The sequence below is a fragment of the Protopterus annectens genome, chromosome 2.part1 (assembly GCF_019279795.1).
Source record: "Protopterus annectens isolate FY-2018-M chromosome 2.part1, PAN1.0, whole genome shotgun sequence".
Classification (NCBI taxonomy): Eukaryota; Metazoa; Chordata; order Ceratodontiformes; family Protopteridae; genus Protopterus; species Protopterus annectens.
This window is the reverse complement of record NC_056729.1, coordinates 92479252-92497489: the sequence shown is the minus strand read 5'-3', so window position 1 is coordinate 92497489 and position 18238 is coordinate 92479252. Positions and strand designations below refer to the sequence as shown.

The window sequence follows — 18238 nt, the reverse complement described above, 5'->3', positions numbered from 1 at the left end:
GAGAGGGAGGAGGGAGCGAAGATGAGAAACTGCATATGGATGTCAGTGCTACCTTATTTAATGCTGAATTACATATTTTAGTCAGGTTACTGTTGACCAAGTAATTGTAGGTTTACTTAAAATGAACTGGCTTAAAACTGAAAACTCTTGTTGTTCTTTTTTTTTTTTTTTTCCATTGCAGGCCCCAACAAACATCAGAGTGCTGTAACGTGTTTACAGTTCAACAAGAACTTTGTAGTAACTAGTTCAGATGATGGAACTGTTAAATTATGGGACCTGAAAACAGGCGAGTTTATCCGTAATCTTGTGACGTTAGAAAGTGGGGGAAGTGGAGGAGTTGTGTGGCGGATCAGAGCATCAAATACAAAATTGGTCTGTGCCGTGGGAAGCAGGAATGGGACTGAAGAGACAAAACTGTTGGTGCTGGACTTCGATGTAGATATGAAGTGAAAGGCAAGCAGTCTCTCCATACTTGTAAAGATGATGTACTTCCCTTCACCCTCCCCTTTCCTTCCCCCGCCTGCTTGGCCTTGGTGGTACAGGAAGTTGGCATGGGGCAGTGGTTCACATGGTGGAAGAAGCCAAGTTCCATGGATCCTGAAGAAAGGGGCACAGAGGAATGATGCAGCTGTGAGCAACGCATGCTGTGTCTCGACAAGCTGCCCTTTTGACATGGGCAATTTTACGACACAAAAAGGCTTTATCAGATCAAGCTAGGTGCAGTTTATAATTGTACCTGCTATTGCACAGCTCATCAGCAGTAAATCTGCTGTAAAATACAAGTAATAATAAATAAAATGCTCTTTCTAAGCAAAGTGAGCTGTTTAGCATCAGCCCATGAATGTTTGGTTTGATTTTCAAACCAGGAGAATTATCTGCTTCAGTAATTTTGTTTTTATTTTTGTTTCTTCCTAGTCTTGAAATGTTAGGAAGGCTTACTGTGAATTTTAGTTTTGTATACTATTATCACACATTTTTGTTTTCCATGCCTAACATTGCCAACATCAGTCATTCACAGTATTAATGTGTTCTCTTTTTGTTGCTTCAATATGTTACACATTTTGTGCGGGTGAAGGGGGGACAGAGTGGTAGACTGCCATGGTTTTGTGAGCATGACTTCTCTAGGCTGGGTCAACCCTAAGTTCTGGTGCTGAAATATGGGTCTCCAGGTCAGAGAATGTTGTCCCATCCCTGTACTGTATTCCCAGTGGCCAAACCTATTTATGCTGCTAAAAGATTTTTTTTAAACTGCTGTGACGTTTTAGTCCCAGGCAAAATTCCATATTTGCTCTAGTGTGGATGTGATGAAGAAAAATATTTTTGCCAATGAAACTTGAGGTAGCTGTGCCTCTAAGAGGCTTGGAAAGTAGTAAGGTCTAAACACAGTAGAAGAGTGAGTTTGCATACAGGTAAGAGATTGACAGTGTGCACAAAGCTTATTGTCTTGTTTCTGGGCAAAATGAAAACACATTCCTATGGACAAAGCTCTCGCAGCCTGTTCTGTGGGGAAAATGTTTCATTTTTTGTGAGAGCTGTGGTGAATGGAATGAAAGTGCATATAAAAACTGACAAAAATAGAAAAAAAAATGGGAAGATGTAGTTGCTGGTCAGTCTTAGTTGTAACAGTATTGAAGTAAACAGCTGTTACAGTTTTATTATTGCAGTGAGCTACTGACAGCAAAAACCTGTGCGGCTTTTTGCAGTGAAAGTATCCCAGGTTACAGTTTTTCATGAAAAAAACTAATTCTCAGAAATAATAAAACCTCATTCACCAAGAGCCACAACTCAAAGCCAAACTGTGAAAGTGGTTGAACACTGTATTAAGCATCCTTGTTTTCTCTCTTTTTCCTGTTTTGTTAATTTATAGTCTGGTTTTTAAAAAAAAATCAGATTCCAGGTGTTTTTTCTTTCTTTCCAGTTATGTAACAACCTGATACGAGGGAGGAAAAATGACATTTAAAGGGATTGTGTATCTTGAGTTTGATCCACTTAGAAATTTTATTTTCTTATAACTTAAGTGCAATAAAATGTGTTGTTTTTTCATTTTAGTGTGGCTCTTACTTTCTTCTTTGGGAATGTTAATATGAGCACTGGACCATGATACACTTTTTTTTTTTTTTTTTTTTTTTTTTTTTTTTTTTTATACCACAGAGCTGCTACTTGTTTGTTTACTTGCTTCTACATTGTGTGCTGTGGCCATTCGTATTTCTTGCATTCTTAAATATCAAGAGCAGCCTGCTTTTCACTGTATGGCTTTATAGTGAAAGCATGTTGCAGTCGCTGGAACATTTGATCAGAAACATTATTGTCAAAGTGCCAACAATATTATCATCTGTTTTTGTTAAATTGAAAGACTGTCAGAATATGTGCTTATTTCTTGTTTTTATTTTAAAAAGTCACCTTTAATATGTCAACTCTTTACATTTGAATAGGTCTCTTTCATTTTGGTTTTGAGTTTTTTATCATATGAATTATTTTTTTTAGCTTCAACTCGCAGCTTCTCATTTTTTTGGTGAAAACAAACATTGTATTGGCAATTTTCACTGTATGAACTATCTCTAGTTCAGTCAGATTAATAAACTCAAAAGCATCAACAAGTCTTTTTCAGTGGATAGCTGTTTGGGTTAGATTTCCTCCAGTCTATATTCCAGTTTAGAATATTTTTTTTCTCAATCTGTCATGCTTATGGGGAGAAGGGATTGGGTCAAATCTGCCCTACATATGGTGTACACATCTGGAATTCATGCACTGTACTCCGATCTGCTTAGTTCATTAGTTCTTTACTGATGATTTTACTATTTAAATCCAAGTCCTAAAGTGCATCTGATTTTTGAAGCACTGAAGCCAAGGATCTGTCTCCGTGGCTACCACATTATAAACCACTGACATTCTCTGCTTCATGCAAGAAAGACCATAGTATGAAGTACTGCAATAAGTGTCTATCTAATTTGGCCACCCATAGATGTTGGAGAGAGAAAGTTCTTACAGATTTTCGCTACGAGAATGCTAGTGGTTGATAGTCATGGCATGGTGTTTAGTAGGAGTGTCTTATAGTTCCAGGCTTTTATCTGCAACACTACCAAAAACTAAAAATTAGGTATCAGACAACTCTCAAACTCTTCGTTGTTTGAATTTTCAAGACCTCATCCTGCCTAATGTTATCCTCCAGCAGCAATAGCTAAAGTTCAGGTCTGCCTGTTTCAGTGTTCTTCCTTAGTAAGGCTCCAGTTCAAATCCATTTTCCACTAGTGACCTAAGAGAGGTGTATCCTTGATAGCTGTGTTTTGGCGGTTGCATCTGAAGTTGTAAGCAGCACAATTTTGACTCCAGTAGTGAAGAGAGGGGTAAACCTTTCACTGCAACCCAGGCAACCTGAGTTTAGTTAGTGGCCAGGGTGCCTGTCATTGAATGAGAGGCTTTGCCTGCTTGCCTGTTCTTGAGGGGAGGGATAGGGATGCATGTTCTGGGTGTTCCCTGGCATTAGATTCTGTGATGGAGATTAAGAACCAACAGTGCATCAGTCAATGGGATTGGATGGGGCTATACAAGAATATGTTACATTGGGAGGTAAAGGCGACCCTCACAAGAGCACATTCACCCCAGACTACATAGCATGCAAATGTAAGGAGTAGGGACTTTACATACAAACCCCAACCCCCAGCCATCAGCAGTGATGGCTTTCAGGCTGGCTAGCTGGCTTTCTGTAGGTGATTGGTGTGGGGAAGCTGCATAAATTAGTCCATGGTATTGAGGAGAGAGGGTCTTAAGGAACCCAGTGCAACCCTTAGCAAAAAATAAAAATTGTGTGCACTACCCATCCCACAATTGATTGGGCCAGAGCTTACCCACAACCAGCTGGATCCTAGAGAGTGGCCACTTGATTCACCTGGAGGTAGTTTAGGGGTAGTATTTAATAGAGAGAGACGTCTTCACCCTGGACATCACAGGGCTAGTGAGGGAAGATCTGCCAGAGTTTCAAGGTACAGGTCCCAGATTTCATAGAATATTTGAAGCTTGCTGAGTCGCTTCTGTATTGGTATGGGACTGGGTTCTTGAGAAAATGGCCAGATGCCAACACAATGTCTTGGTCAAGCCTCTTGGCTTGAATATGTACTTCCTCAGTTACAAGCCACCATGCTAAAAGCTGTTGACCTGGAGAGTTTGGAACACTGTTTGAATATTCAGATTTATGGGGTTCCGGAAACCATGGATGGGGAAAGATATTTCCTTCATGAAAGGTTGTTTTTGAAGAAATACTTTGGGCTCTCACTCTCTGAGCCAGAGCCATAGAGTTTTATGACCCAAACAAGTGAAACACAGCACCAGTTCATGTGTAATAATACTGAGTTTTCTACCTTTGAGAGAGGTGGAAGGAAGAAATATGACCACATGATCTGATGGACCCCTGTTCTATAATAGAATCAGGGTATTTATTTATTTGACATTTGTTGACCAGGAGTGTCTGACTGAGCGGAGGCCCGGGGAGAAAAACTCCACAGTAACACAAAAGTTTGTATTAGATAATTCCTTCAGAATGGAGGACCAAAAAACTATAGAACCAAAAGCACAGTGAAGGAAACCAGGCAGCTGAAGGAACAAACAGCTTTATCACAAAAATCCACGTTGAGCACCTTCTTCCCCTAAAATTACAAGGGACTTCTTCAGAACAAAATCCTAAAACCCCAGCCCAGCCTTATATAATGAGCAATAAACAATTATACAGTTGAATAATTGATAAATTAAAATCCATCAGAAATAACTACATCAGAGAAAATGCTACAGAAAGAATTATGTTTAAAAGCATCATTTAAAAACAAGTTTAAACCTATATACATCAAATACATGAACCAGTGTAAAAATTGTATGCTTATAAAAAAGTACTTCATAACTATACCATGCTTTTTTTAACCTAGAATATTTTTTAACTTTAAAATGCTGGATATACTAATAGCTTCATTAATCCCTGGGTACATAGTGGCGTCCAGTCTCAACTGCCATCTTAATTCACTAACATCTAAATGTACATCCAGGCACTTACCCTGTGGGTCTTTTAGTAGGTGTTGGATGACCAAAAATGTAAATGTATTCATTCAAATGACTGGCTAGTGCATTAGTCTGCCTACCATGCCGGATATCTAATAGGTGCTCACTTATCCGATTTTTAAAAAATCTACTAGTTTTCTCTATATAAAATATAGGACAATCCAGGCATTTAGGAACATATACAATGTTCTGGGTATTAAATTATAGTGTCCATTAATCAATATGATTCTTCCATTAAGGACAAAACTATCTCCTGTTTCCAAAGTGTGTGGACAAAAGCTACACCTATTGCATTTAAAATTACCGTTGCTTCTGTTACTAACATTCTCACTATTGAATTTACTCCTTTCCATGATGTTTTTAAAGAACCTGTCTTTTTTATATATTATTTTTGGCCTTTTTCCAACTTTTTGCCCCACATTTTGTTAGAATTGTAGTATATCCCTGTTGTTGAAAATTCTGTCAACAGCTTTCCATGCATCTTGGTTAAAACTTGTTATGAATCCACTATTAAAAATTTTTGGCCGTGTTACATTGTTCCAAAAAATTATTATTCTCATTACTAACACTATCACCATTGTTCAAAATTGGCTTGTAAGTACCATTGTGGCATTTATGTATGATCTCTTTACTAAGCTTATCCAATAATTCTTGAGGGTACCCCCTAGCTTTAAACATTTCAAAATAAATCTAATTTAATCCACAAAGGTGGTACCTGAGCTCACCATCCTGGTGGCCCGTACCAACTGTCCCTTTACTATAGACTTTTTTTTGGGAAATTGGGATGTGCACTAGTGAATTCTAAATATGAATTCAGAAATGTTTTTCTGTGTATTCCAGATTCCAGCTTGTTCTCATCAGTGATGAATACATTTACATCTAAGTATGAAATAGTGGTCTTACTGTGCTTGTGTGTAAATTTTAGAAAACTCACTGTATGGATTATATAATCATAAAATTGTCCCAGTTCATACTCACTACCCTTCCAAATAAAGAAAAGGTCATTCATAAACCTCGTATAATGCAGGATGTTGGTTTGATAGTCACCTTGCATAATATACTGTTGCTCCCAGAAGGACATAACATAGTTTGCAAGACAGGGGTGCAAGCTGCCCGCTTCGCCATTCCTGTCATTTGCTTGTTATACTGTCCTTCAAAGTATAAATAATTGTTTTGTAAGACCACTTCCATTAATGTTAAATATGTATTAATGTCGTCCTGATCATTTACACCAGTTTTTGTAGTTGAGTCTCCAACCAAACTAGTCCTTCCTCATGGGGTATTACAGTGAAGAGACTGACGACATCAATAGTAACAATGATGACATCACTACCCATTCGTATCTTATCAACCTTTTCCAAAAATTGCCATGAGTCCTTGCTAATGTATGGGAAGGCTGCTAAACCTACCTGCAACTTTCTGTCCAAATATTTACTTCTGAAACGGGTTTTGGAAAGTTTTGCATCCACAATCAGTCCAAGTTGTGGATCCCTCAGCCCTTTATGGACCTTGGGAATGCCAAATATATTTGGTACCATGGGGTATTTGTTATACATGAATGTGTGCTCGTCCTCACTGATTTGCCCTTGGTATAATATATCAAGTATTAAAACTATTTTTTTGTACGTTATATGTATTTCATTGAGGGAACTCTCTAAGTCCCTTCCACCAATAGGGCATTCATCCCATTCAAATAATCAGCTTAAATTATAACAACCCCGTTCCCCTTATTTGGTTTCATGATGTAAATTTTTACATCCTCAGCTAATTCATTTAATAAACGTTCCTCATCCTTAGTCAAATTATTCATGACATTATTTGATTTTTGTCCCAGGGCCTTCCCGATGTCCTTTTTACACTTTTACTCATACAGCTTGATTATATTATTTAATGATGGGTTAAAGGTACTTGGTCTTTTTAAGCACTCCACTTCCCCAGTCCTCTCATCATTCTGAGTGTTAAACCAAACTTTTAAATTCATACCTGAATACATACATAAATTCAAACCTATAGTAATACAGAATACTAATAATTATTTTAAAGTGTATAATTATTTGACTAAAGAGATCAATATAGAGCCTGTCAATTTACTTGCAAAAGGGTTTACATATGTGCCATTCAGAAAAACAAAAATAGATAATACAGTAATAGATATGAAATGTTTCACTAGAAAGTTGAATACAGTACGTCAAACATTTCTTATTTACTTGAAGCAGTATATATTCTAAGTGCCCTTAATTAACAATAGTATGACACTAGCTTAGTCTTATTTTTTGATATTGGCTATTTTAGGCCAATTCGGGCTCAATAGAAATGCATGTTCCCTCTATTGGCTTTCCTGCACATAGAGTATCAGGCTGGGATAAAGTAGTAACTTGTGTTACAAATTTTTGTAAGTAATGGTAAAAAAATACTCTTGAAGGATATAGATTGTGTGGGGAATGATCTGTGTTTCTTAAATGTGATGGATAAGATAAACTTTAAGTAACCCTGGGTCAGGTTAGTTCAGAAGCTCACAGCCCTTTCAGCTCCTACCAAGCAACCATCGATGAAGTACATAGCAAATGGGAACACTTAAAGCTGCCTGGTGGTACACTTTGTATTGTCTTTTTAAAAGTTTGTTTTAAATCCTGTGGTAGAACAAATGATTAATGTTTACTTTGTTTCAAATATACCTGTTTCTAAATGTTGTGAGCATGTTTTCCTTAACAAAACAATTTGCAGCTTGGTTTGATTTTGAAAGTTCTGTTAGACAGGTTTCTGATTATTGTGAATTAACAGTGGAGGTGGCAGGGCAAGTCCTGCTTGCTGTGCTTACAATGCTGGATTCAGAGCAGCAGGACTTGGAGTATTTGCCTTTGGTATTGAAAGGCCGCCAGTCCTTGTAAAAACTAGTGGAAGCAAATATTTGCCTTCTGCCTTGGAATTCATTGTAAGTGTTGTAACCAACCAACTTTTATAAAGTTTAAGTGGATTTTTTTTTTTTTGCTGCTGCTGCTGCTGCTTTGCAGTTTAATATGGTTTCTACTGAATGGTGTGTTTGAAATTAAATGCAGAAGGTTCCTGCTGTTGGGGTTCTGAAGCATAACTTATGGGATCTAGCTCAGCAAAACTAGTACTGCAGCCTTGAGCCCCCCCTTAAGAATTATTTTCCCCCTCATGCTCTGGCAGCCAAGGTTACCCAAGGTCTTGTATGCAGGCATCCTGAACAGATATGGATTTTTTCTCAGCAACTCAACAGTGTGCTCCTCCTTGGTTATTTTCTATAAAGTCTGGATATAAGTTTTCTGATACTGTTTATGCTGTATTTTATTGCTAGATCTTTATTGGTAACTAGAAGGGTTATCTTTTTTGTCTGTTGGTTACTGACTTTTATTTAACTTGGTCTCTGATTTTTGGATTTTATGCCTTTTAAGATAATTTATCCTTCATCTTGGACAAGGATAGAAAAAAAAAAGTTTCAGAAAATGTCAAAGGTGTGGTATGAGATCCACCACAAGACATGAGTTCTGTGTAGTGGGTAGTGGTGTAGACCAGTTGACAGCAGATTGCGTTTCTTGAAAAGTCTTCAGGTCAGGAACTTTATCCAGTCACAGAAACAAGCTTATAATTATTAGTTTTTTGCCCCCAAGTCCAGAATCTAAGACCAAAAACTCTTCAGAGAAGCCAAGATGTAAGGAGTCTGAATCTAGGAAGAGACGCTTCAAAGAATCTGATTTCTCAACCGGAAATGGCTTTGGAATCAACACTGGTACATGCTCCAACACTGGCTCCATGACTGTCAGAACCAGTCATTCAGGGAAAGTCACCTAAGAAGTTAGGTCTCAGCTGAGAGGGAGCTGTCCTGAATTCCTTCTCGACAACCTTCCACCTCATCCTTCAGATCCTACAAGAATACTTCAGAGGCAGACTTGGATCACTGATGAGGACCTTCCTAAAGATGCAGATCGAGATGAGTCTTCCAAACCCATTTGGTTCTGAAGGTGAATAGGGCTGTCCCTGTGCTCTCTATTCTTATTCCTTTGCCAGTGTGGATTTCAGCACTAGTGGTTTCAGACCTGATCAGGGACCTGAGATCTGTTCCCACTGCATGAGCCCTCTCTTCTGGTTCAGCTGTCAAGTTGAATGATCACAACTTACTCTACTCCAACAGTGTCGGAGCCAGAATAGACTCTGTATAGCCAAGTCTACCCCAAGGCCTTGGCACCTTCATCAGAGCTGTCACATGGCTCCTTTGCCAGTGTCAGAGACTTTGGCATTATGAGTCTGAATCCTTTGCTCCAATTCCCTCCTTAAAGCTTTCCATGCTCTCTGATTCAGGGATGCCTTCTTCGGTGCTAGCTATTTCTCCCTCAGGAGAAATAGACCCGATCACGAAAGTGACATCACCATAGATCCAGCATAATTTGATATGGCCTTCCAAGTTATGGGGAGAATAATTTCATCACCTTTGAGAATGGAAACACGCATTTCTTTGGGATCAGCTCCATGCATGAATCCTCCTGAGGAATCCGAACATACCTCACCTAATGGTCTAAGAAAGAGGAAAAGGAAGTGTAAAAGGAGACACAGAAATTTCCTATCTGGGTCTATCACATCTGACTCTGACTTGGTTGAAAGAGAGGGATTTCCCCTAGTCCCATCCTGAAGATGCCATTGTTGGTGAGATCCTAGAATTTACTCTGCAGATGGGGATCTTTTTTGGCCCCAGAAATGGTAGCTACCATGTCCACCAAGTCCCCCCTGGGGTGCAGGGCATTAAAAGTGGAGAATGATCCAAACGTTATTAGCTCTGGAAAAGGCCTTCCCTCACATCAATATCCTCGAGATGTGGACAATTTTCCTAGAGTTTCTGGAACGTCAAGACTGCCTCTTTGTGGGGTTGACCTCTCTAAGCAAATAACATGATGGTGGTTTTGGTACATCAGCAAACAAGGACAAACCAGGTAGTTTCCCCTATGCTGGGAAGCAGTGAGGGTTTGGCAATGGATGATTGTCTTCAGTTATTTTCTAGTGGGAACCCACATTCTGGGGCTACTCAGCTGCCTTACAGACAGACTAAGCAGGACAATCCCTAATGCCTCACGAGTGGTCTCAGTTCAGTGGTAGTGCAACAGTTTTGGCACAGGTTATATTGATTTAGGATTGGTATTTAAGCACCAGATTAGCACTCTATTTATTGCTGTCCTAAATATCTTAAATGTGTCTTAAATTGTCTTAAACTAAACTAGTTTAAGACATGTTCCACCTGATTTAATTATTCATAGTGTAGAGAATCAGAAGAAGCCAAAACTATTGCATTTGATTTAGTTTAGCAATTTGTAACCTACTGTAATTATTTTTGGAGCATTTAAACTTAAGCTACATCATTTATAAAATGCTGCTTGTTTAGCCAGGTGCTTGGGGACCTTCTTGAAAACTCTGCCATTTTGTGACTGAACACTATTGGCTGTCCAAGAGTTTTCTTCTTTTTGGGTGGTTCTTTTGTTTTGACTTGTTTAATTGCTATTTTTTATTGTCCCTTTGGCTGGACTGCTCAAAAGCTGCTCCTCTGTGCACCGGCTTAAGACATTTTCTGCCTGATTTGATGATTTTTCTACATTCTTTCTGCACCAGGAAAGTAAAATGTTACTGCACTTTTTCCCCCTTCTATGTCTCTCTTAAGTCAGTACTTCAGAAAGTGTCATTAGTTCCCTTAATTGACAGCTGGCTTGATTATGATCAGGGCAGCATTAGCTTATGCTTGTTATCTCTTGGTGGCACTCATTTTCTTCTACCTGCAAGCTGTTGTGTTGGCACCACTGGTACTATTCTGGTAGTAGTCCCCCAGCCCTCCTTAACTTCATTGTGCATAACCAACCAAATCTCAATGCACTGGACAATGTGGAAGGCCAGCAAACTTGTTTCGCAGAAAACCCTTTGTGTTGAGAGTTGCAAGTACATATCTAATATGAAGGCTTCTTTCTTTCGGTTTACAATATGCAGTCAGATCACATAGTTAATACCCTCATTGCAACCACTACCACATTCTCAAAGACAATTCATAAAAATTTCATGTTTTAATGCCATAAAGAAGACCTTGTCAAAACCTCCTAAAATATTTAAGAACAAGCTTTGGCAGAAGTCCCTCGGCTCTCACCTACTTCATACATAGCTACATAAACAAGTCACCAACAGACATTTGCTCCCATTAAAGTTTTCATAAATTAACTTCTGACAGAGAATGTTTTAATGATTGGTAACTCAGTTGTGAGGGATACAGATTCTGCACTCACAGGATTACTATTTTTTCTTTTGGGTGCCAGGGCAACAGCCATAAAAAGGGTCCTCAAGACATAGTGTGACTGAGACATGCTAGTGGTCTAGCTCGGACTGAATGATGGGTGCAATGAGGGTCGTTTAACAACAGATATAGTGGAACTTACTGTGCATGTGAAGGATGCAGGTAAGACTCCTGTCCTGAGGGAGTCCATCCTTCACCAAGGATAATGTCTAGGTATAAATGAAAGGTAAGTGGGTTTAACAATTGGCTTAAATGTAATTTCCAGGGTTCCAGTATGTATTAGCCTGTGACAAGATAATTGATAGTCCTAATCCTTTTGCAAGGGCTGGTAGTATTTCTTGTTCCAGAGATTCCACATATTGGCAAAAGCCCTTGCTGCCTTCAGAGATATGAATAAAGGAGAATTAAGAGTTCTTTGGATCAAGTGGAGATGCCTTTGGAAATTAGCTGGGCCGGATAAAATGGATTTCAAGTTATTGTAGAGACATGAAGGTCAAATGAAAAGGACTTGTCAACAGGCAAACACAGAATGTATATAACACTAATAGGAGGTATGCATTTCTTATAATAGTAAGTGAAGCTGTTTACCAAAATGAACTTTGCTACCATTTTTATATTTAATTTGAGATCATTGTCATTGCATCAGTTTTTAAGATGGTCTAAGCCATGTTGGAGCAGTTGAGTCAGTTGGAGATTGAAGAATACCTAATTTACAGTCAACTGCAGACTTAACCATAGGCAAGAAGTGCTGGCCTGAATGCCTGAGAAATATATGCCAAATAGGAGAGAGCCCAAAACAAAGTCCTTTGGTACACCAGTGGTAACTTTTTGCTTTCAAAAGTGGCACCTGCAATTCTAACTGCATGGATTCTGTCAGACAACCAGTTAGCTGTCCTTCACAACAGTGTAAGTATTTATATTCAGATTTACAAGTCTCAATAATGCCTGCATGGGGAATGCCTTGGCCATGTCTAGGTATGATATACGCACTGCATAACCACTATTCAGTGCCTCAATTTCTGGCAAACAAGTTCACCCAACACCTAAACATTCTGTCTATTAATTCACTTTATTATTTGCCAGTAATCCAGCCTTTTTTCTTGTCTCACTGTCTGATAACATTTTGTGACTTCAGTGCGTCAGGTCATTTTAGTTCAAAACTGACAATGGCTTGATGTTCTTTGTGTTTCAGTGTTGCAGTCATTACATTTGGGTAATCTGCTGGCAGGTTGCCCTCAGTCGGCCTGAATAGCAAAATCTTTGGTCCTGCGTCGGTTGCTGTCTCGTCTTCCATGATGTCAGGTCGTCAGGGGTATAAAACATGCAGCCGACGCCATTTTATTCAGTCTTTCTTGCCGCGCGGTGCCCGAAGCAGAAGCAGTTCGCAAGTGCCGGTCGGCCAACTCTTGAAATTTTCGCATTTGAGTTTCAGAACTGAAGTCTTCAAACTAAAGCCAAGTACCCCGTTGGGGAAACTTTTTCTTGCTCCTTACCGATATCAGTAAAAATTAATAATTGCATTACTTGTGGGAAGCAAATACCTCATAAGGATTTTCATTTGTACTGTATTCTTTGCCTAGGCCCAGATCATAACATGCCTTGATGTAGGTTTTGTGCTAGATTTAACCAACGCACTATTAAGCGTCTGTATAGTTTTGCTTCTAAATATTTTGGATCAAGGTTTAATTATCCTGAAATGTCGGTTAGCAATCCAACTGCCGGAGTTCACAAAAAACGCAAAGAAAAAGAAAGAGACAGACCGTCGAGGTCCAAAACCGACGACAAAGATTCTCCTAAGTCAGTCGCTGGTTCTCAGTGAGGCACTTTCGCAGCCCCTGATACCCGCTACTTTTGAGTCGCAGGCCTCTACCGAGACCCATTCGGAGTCCGGTATGCCGCGAGATTCTCAAGAGTATTGAACCTGCGGATGTCTCTCCCTTGGATGGGTCCAGAGCCGCTGAGCAGGCACCAGCTTCTTAGGGTGTTTTCAGGCCTCAACATTTTTATATTAAATCGACACCAGCCTCAAAAACAGATGATCAAAATGGCTGAGGATTTAATTACCTTGATCAGGGGGTTCCCAACACCCACCCCCTGCTAAGAGGCCTAGGCAAGGCACTGATTATGAATCTTCAGATCAGGTTTCCATTTCTTCTGATCAGGAATTTTCTATTCCACCCTATGAGGATTCTGATGCAGAGGAATCCATCCCATCTGCATCTCCTCCTGAGGATTACTCGTTTGGAGAGACTTTGCATACCTTAAGGGAACATTTTCACTGGGGGAGTCAGGACTTCTCTGAATCAAAAAAGAGGCTTAGGGATTTTCTTCTTCCACAGCATAGGCCTCTGGCAATACCTCCTGTATTAGACATTGTTGATGTGTTTTTGGAATCAAGCATGGCTCTCGATTCCCTACCTCTGGCTTCTAGTAAGCCAGACAGATGTTACAGGGTTCCTGACTCCCACAAATTTCTATTCAAAAATCCTGCTGCTGATCCTGAGACTATTTCACAGAGTCCCAAGGGTGTAAAGGCCTCTACAGGCACAAATCTTACTCCCTCTGATAGAGATTCCAGGGTGCTGGATAGATGGGGAAAGAAGGTTTATACATCTGCTACCTTGGCTATCAAGGCCTTAAACTGCCAGTTTCATGTGCTTAAATATCAACAGCATATTATGGGCTTACTGAAACAAAATGATGTTGATTTCTGATTGTGTGGAAAATCAGGTTGGAAAGCATACTTTGCAATGTGGTTTTGATTCCTTGGAGGCCTCTTGCAGGGCCACGGTTACTGGATCTGTGATTAGAAGGCATGCCTGGCTCAAGGAGCAAAATCTGCCTGATCATGTTAAAGCTAAATTGTTGGATGCCCCCTTGCAACATAATACTCTGGTAATAAGGCAGAAGAGGTTTTGAAGAAAATGGAAGACCAAGCTAAATCTATGCAAACTGTAAAAGATTACTTGAAAGTGCAGCCACCCAGGCTCAGTAGGCACTGGCCCACTAAAAATTGGTCCTTTCCAGTGCCCAAAAGAGCCTCTCAAGACAAATTCAGGCACTAAAAAGGTTCCAGAAACCAATCACAGGGTTCTTACAGGTGAAAACAATGGGGTGCCTCCACCTCCAAAGCTGGAGGAAACAAAGCACAATCCTACAGTAAGCAGTCTCAATGACTTTCCTCTACAATCACCAAGCACTTATCTTTTGGCAGCCCCCTGGGGGGAAAACTAGCACTTCGTGCTCAAAATTGGCAGTTAATAACCCAGGACAAGTGAGTATTAAACATAGTATCCCAGGGGTACAGATTTAATTTCCATGCTTTGCCAATTCTAAACAGATGGCCAGATCTGCCACAAAATCAGTGGGCAGAGGCTCAAAAGCAAGTTATGTCCCTCATGGATATGGGGGCCGTTCAACCAATACCAGAAAAGGAAAAAGGACAAGGTTTTTATTCAAGACTTTTCCTGGTACTCTGAAAAGACAATTCTTGGCATCCAGTACTGGACTTATCGATTTTGAACACGTTCCTGGACATTCCAAAATTCAAAATTCTGACTTTGCAACAGCTACTGCCTATGCTGGGCAGGAACGCTTGGTTAGTGACTCTAGACTTAAAAGAGGCATACCTGCATATCCCAATAAGGGAATCGTGCAGAAGATACCTCCGCTTCAAAGCAGGTGTTTTGCATTACCAATTCTCTGCACTGTCCTTTGGCTTATCTACTGCGCCCTGGGTCTTTACAAAGTGTTGGCACCAGTAATTGCATTCTGCAGACAAAGAAGCATACACATTTATCCTTATCTGGACAACTGTCTCATTCAAGCAGAGGACAATGACACTCTTCTTCAACATCTGGCCTTTGTAAAAAGGCTTCTAACATGCCTAGTGTACACAATAAATGAAAAGAAATCCCAACTGGTACCCTCTCAAATAATTACATTCCTGGGTGCAAGCTTAAATACAACTGCCTAGATGGCTTACCTTACGCCAGACAAAGGCAACTGACTACATACTTCAAACAAATGGCAACAAAAACCCAGTTATCTGCAAGACAAATTCTGCAGGCTTTGGGGTTCATGGCATCCTGCATTCTACTAATTCCATATGCGAGACTGCATATGAGGAAACTTCAGTGGTACCTAAAAAGTTTATGGAGTCAACATTGTCACAGTCTGGAAACAATGATTCCTCTCATTCCGTGCCTACAACAGGAGTTTCTTTGGTGGGCAGAGACATGTCACCAAAACAAGGGACTATCATTTACTCTACCCCCTTCCACCCAAACCCTAACTACAGACGCATCAGAGTATGCTTGGGGGGCCCACCTGGCGGGGAGATGCATTCAGGGCAAATGGAGCCCAAAACAAATGCATCCGCATATCAACCAGAAAGAGATACTAGCTGTTCAGAATGCTCTGACAGCCTTCAAGGACTTACTTCATCCAGGACAACACCACGGTTATGTGGTACATAAACAAGCAGGGGGGGTATGCATTTCTACCCCCTTTGCAGACTAGCCATGGCATTGTGGAATGCAGCTTTGACTTACCAAATGCATCTTCAAGCTCAATTCCTGCCAGGAAAACAAAATACTCTGGCAGACGACCTAAGCAGAAATCTTATGGACCCGCACGAATGGAAACTGGATCCACAAATCTTCAGCATGTTAACACAGAAATGGGGGAGCCCAGACATAGATCTATTTGCCTCTCCCCAAAATTATCAGTTGGACAAATTCTGCACAAGAACTCATCACAAAAAGGCATGGAAAGTGGATGCCCTATCCTTCAGTTGGAAAAACCTATCAGTCTATGCCTTTCTCCCTCTTCTCTGCAAGGTCTTACTAAAAGTCAGACAGGAAAAACCAAAAATGATCCTAGTTGCTCCGTACTGACCTCGCCAGCACTGGTACCCACTTCTAAGGAATATGTCTTAACTTCCTCCTTGGTACTTGCCTCAAATACCTCATCTACTGTCTCAGCAGAACAATCAAATTCTCCGCAGTCAGCTCCAAACTCTGAATCTTGCAGCATGAGTAATCATTTAATTATTCAAACACCTCTCCGTAAATCTGTGATCTATGTCATTTTGGAAGCCAGAAGGCCTAGTATTAGAAAATCTTATGCTGATAAATGGAAGAGATTCTGTGCTTGGAACCAAGCACAAGGAACAGACATAGCAAAGCCCAATATTCCTCAGATTTTACAATAGTTGACTGAGATGCTTGACAAGGGCCTATCTTTTTCTTCAATAAAATCCATGCCTCTGCCATCTAGGCTCATTACAACACTGAGTCCTCCCCTCTTTTCTCATCCTTGGCTTAAACAGTATCTGAGAGGGGCAAAAAATGTAAGGCCTCCAAGAAAATCACCAACTCCTGCATGGGACCTCAACTTTGTGCTAGAAAATCTCACCCTGCCTCCTTTTGATTCCAGTTTGAATCCTCTAATGGCCATCTTTTTCATATTCATTACCATTTCAACACAACTGCGGTGGTGGTACTGCGGTAGTGTTGTCACCTCACAGTAAGACGTCCTGTTCGATTCTCAGCTAGAGCGTCTTCTGTGTGGAGACCTGCGTGAATGGGCATACCTTTGTTGAAGGTTGTGCGTCAGGGCCAGCAACTCGGCACGTAAAAATCTGCTCCCAATCATTAACGGACCGGAGTTCCGCTGTGGCGACCCCTAACCGGGAAAAGCTGAAAGACGCAACATTGCCATTTCAACACAAGTTTTCATTTTACAAGATTATTTTGTTTTGTTTAATTTTATATGTAATACTTTCTCTGTTCATTTGTTGTGCAAAACATTTACAGATTGTTGTCTCATCTCTAGTTCTCTTAACAACCTACCTTTTATTTCATTATTTCTTATACCATAAATTATTCTGTTTTACTAATGAATTATGCAGCTCACCAAATTTATAGTCCTTGGCTCTGTTTTGCAGCATATTAGCATAATTTATAGTTCCTGTAAACCATTCTGCTGTTGTAAAGAATAAATGGCAAATTATTTCTGTCACACAATAATTCTTGAATGCCTCTCTAAGTGTTGCGGTTTTATTCTCTTCTAGAAAAGTAGGAGTTAAACTCTCTATGCTTTAATCTACTACAACATGCAGAAGTGCTGTACACTACTTTTTGAGTGTTTTAATTAATCCATTTACATTGAGGAGCAGACTGAACTGGATCCAAAGTTTCCAGTCTTTGGTCAAATTTCCATGTAGCAATATAATTGAGAGGTTGTAATTTACCTATATTTTCACATGAGCTGTAATTCTAAACATGGAAACTCTTCAAAGCAAGTACAGTTCTTCAGTTTTAGCATATATTTCTTTTATTTCTGACATCATTTATGCTGAGGTTCATAATCAGTAGCTCTATGGAGCAACCTGCACTGCACCAAATAGGCTAAATTGTCCTCTCTTGCCATGTAAGGATTCATAGTCATGCATGGTCCCAGTAGAGCACAGTCTCATTAAGAGGAAACTTGCATGATTATGAATCACTTAACTGAAGCAGTTCTGCACTTTTCCATTGCCCAGCCAACTATCCTAGACAGCATCATCGGTCCCAGCGGATCACATACAGGCACACCTTCCCACAACATATACGTGTACTTATATATGTATCTGCAAAAACGCAGAATGCATGTATATATAGACACATGCACACCTGTATAAACACAGACATACATGCACATATGTATAGGTACATGTATATACACATGTATGGATGCTAACACACACGGTGTAGAAATGCTATTACTGCAACCTACTGTCTTTGCTACCGTACATGTAATCCAAGACCTTCGTCTTGCCCTGACCTCCTTTTTCACCTTTTGCCAAATCCATGTATCATTCTCCCTTGGTCACAGCCTATTTTGTGACTGGACTACATCATTCCTTTT

The 18238-nt window shown here is 39.9% G+C and overlaps 1 protein-coding gene across 4 annotated transcripts in view; it reads left to right on the top strand.

The window, feature by feature from the left end:
• FBXW7 (F-box and WD repeat domain containing 7) overlaps positions 1-2043 on the top strand; it is a 1850919-nt gene extending 1848876 nt beyond the window's left edge. For all 4 annotated transcript variants that reach the window (XM_044062041.1, XM_044062042.1, XM_044062043.1 and 1 more), the window contains one exon: positions 182-2043. In XM_044062041.1, coding sequence (XP_043917976.1) covers positions 182-450 — 269 coding nt within the window. In that variant the 3' untranslated portion in view covers positions 451-2043. The remainder of the gene's footprint in view (positions 1-181) is intronic.
• The last annotated feature ends 16195 nt before the right edge of the window (positions 2044-18238 follow it).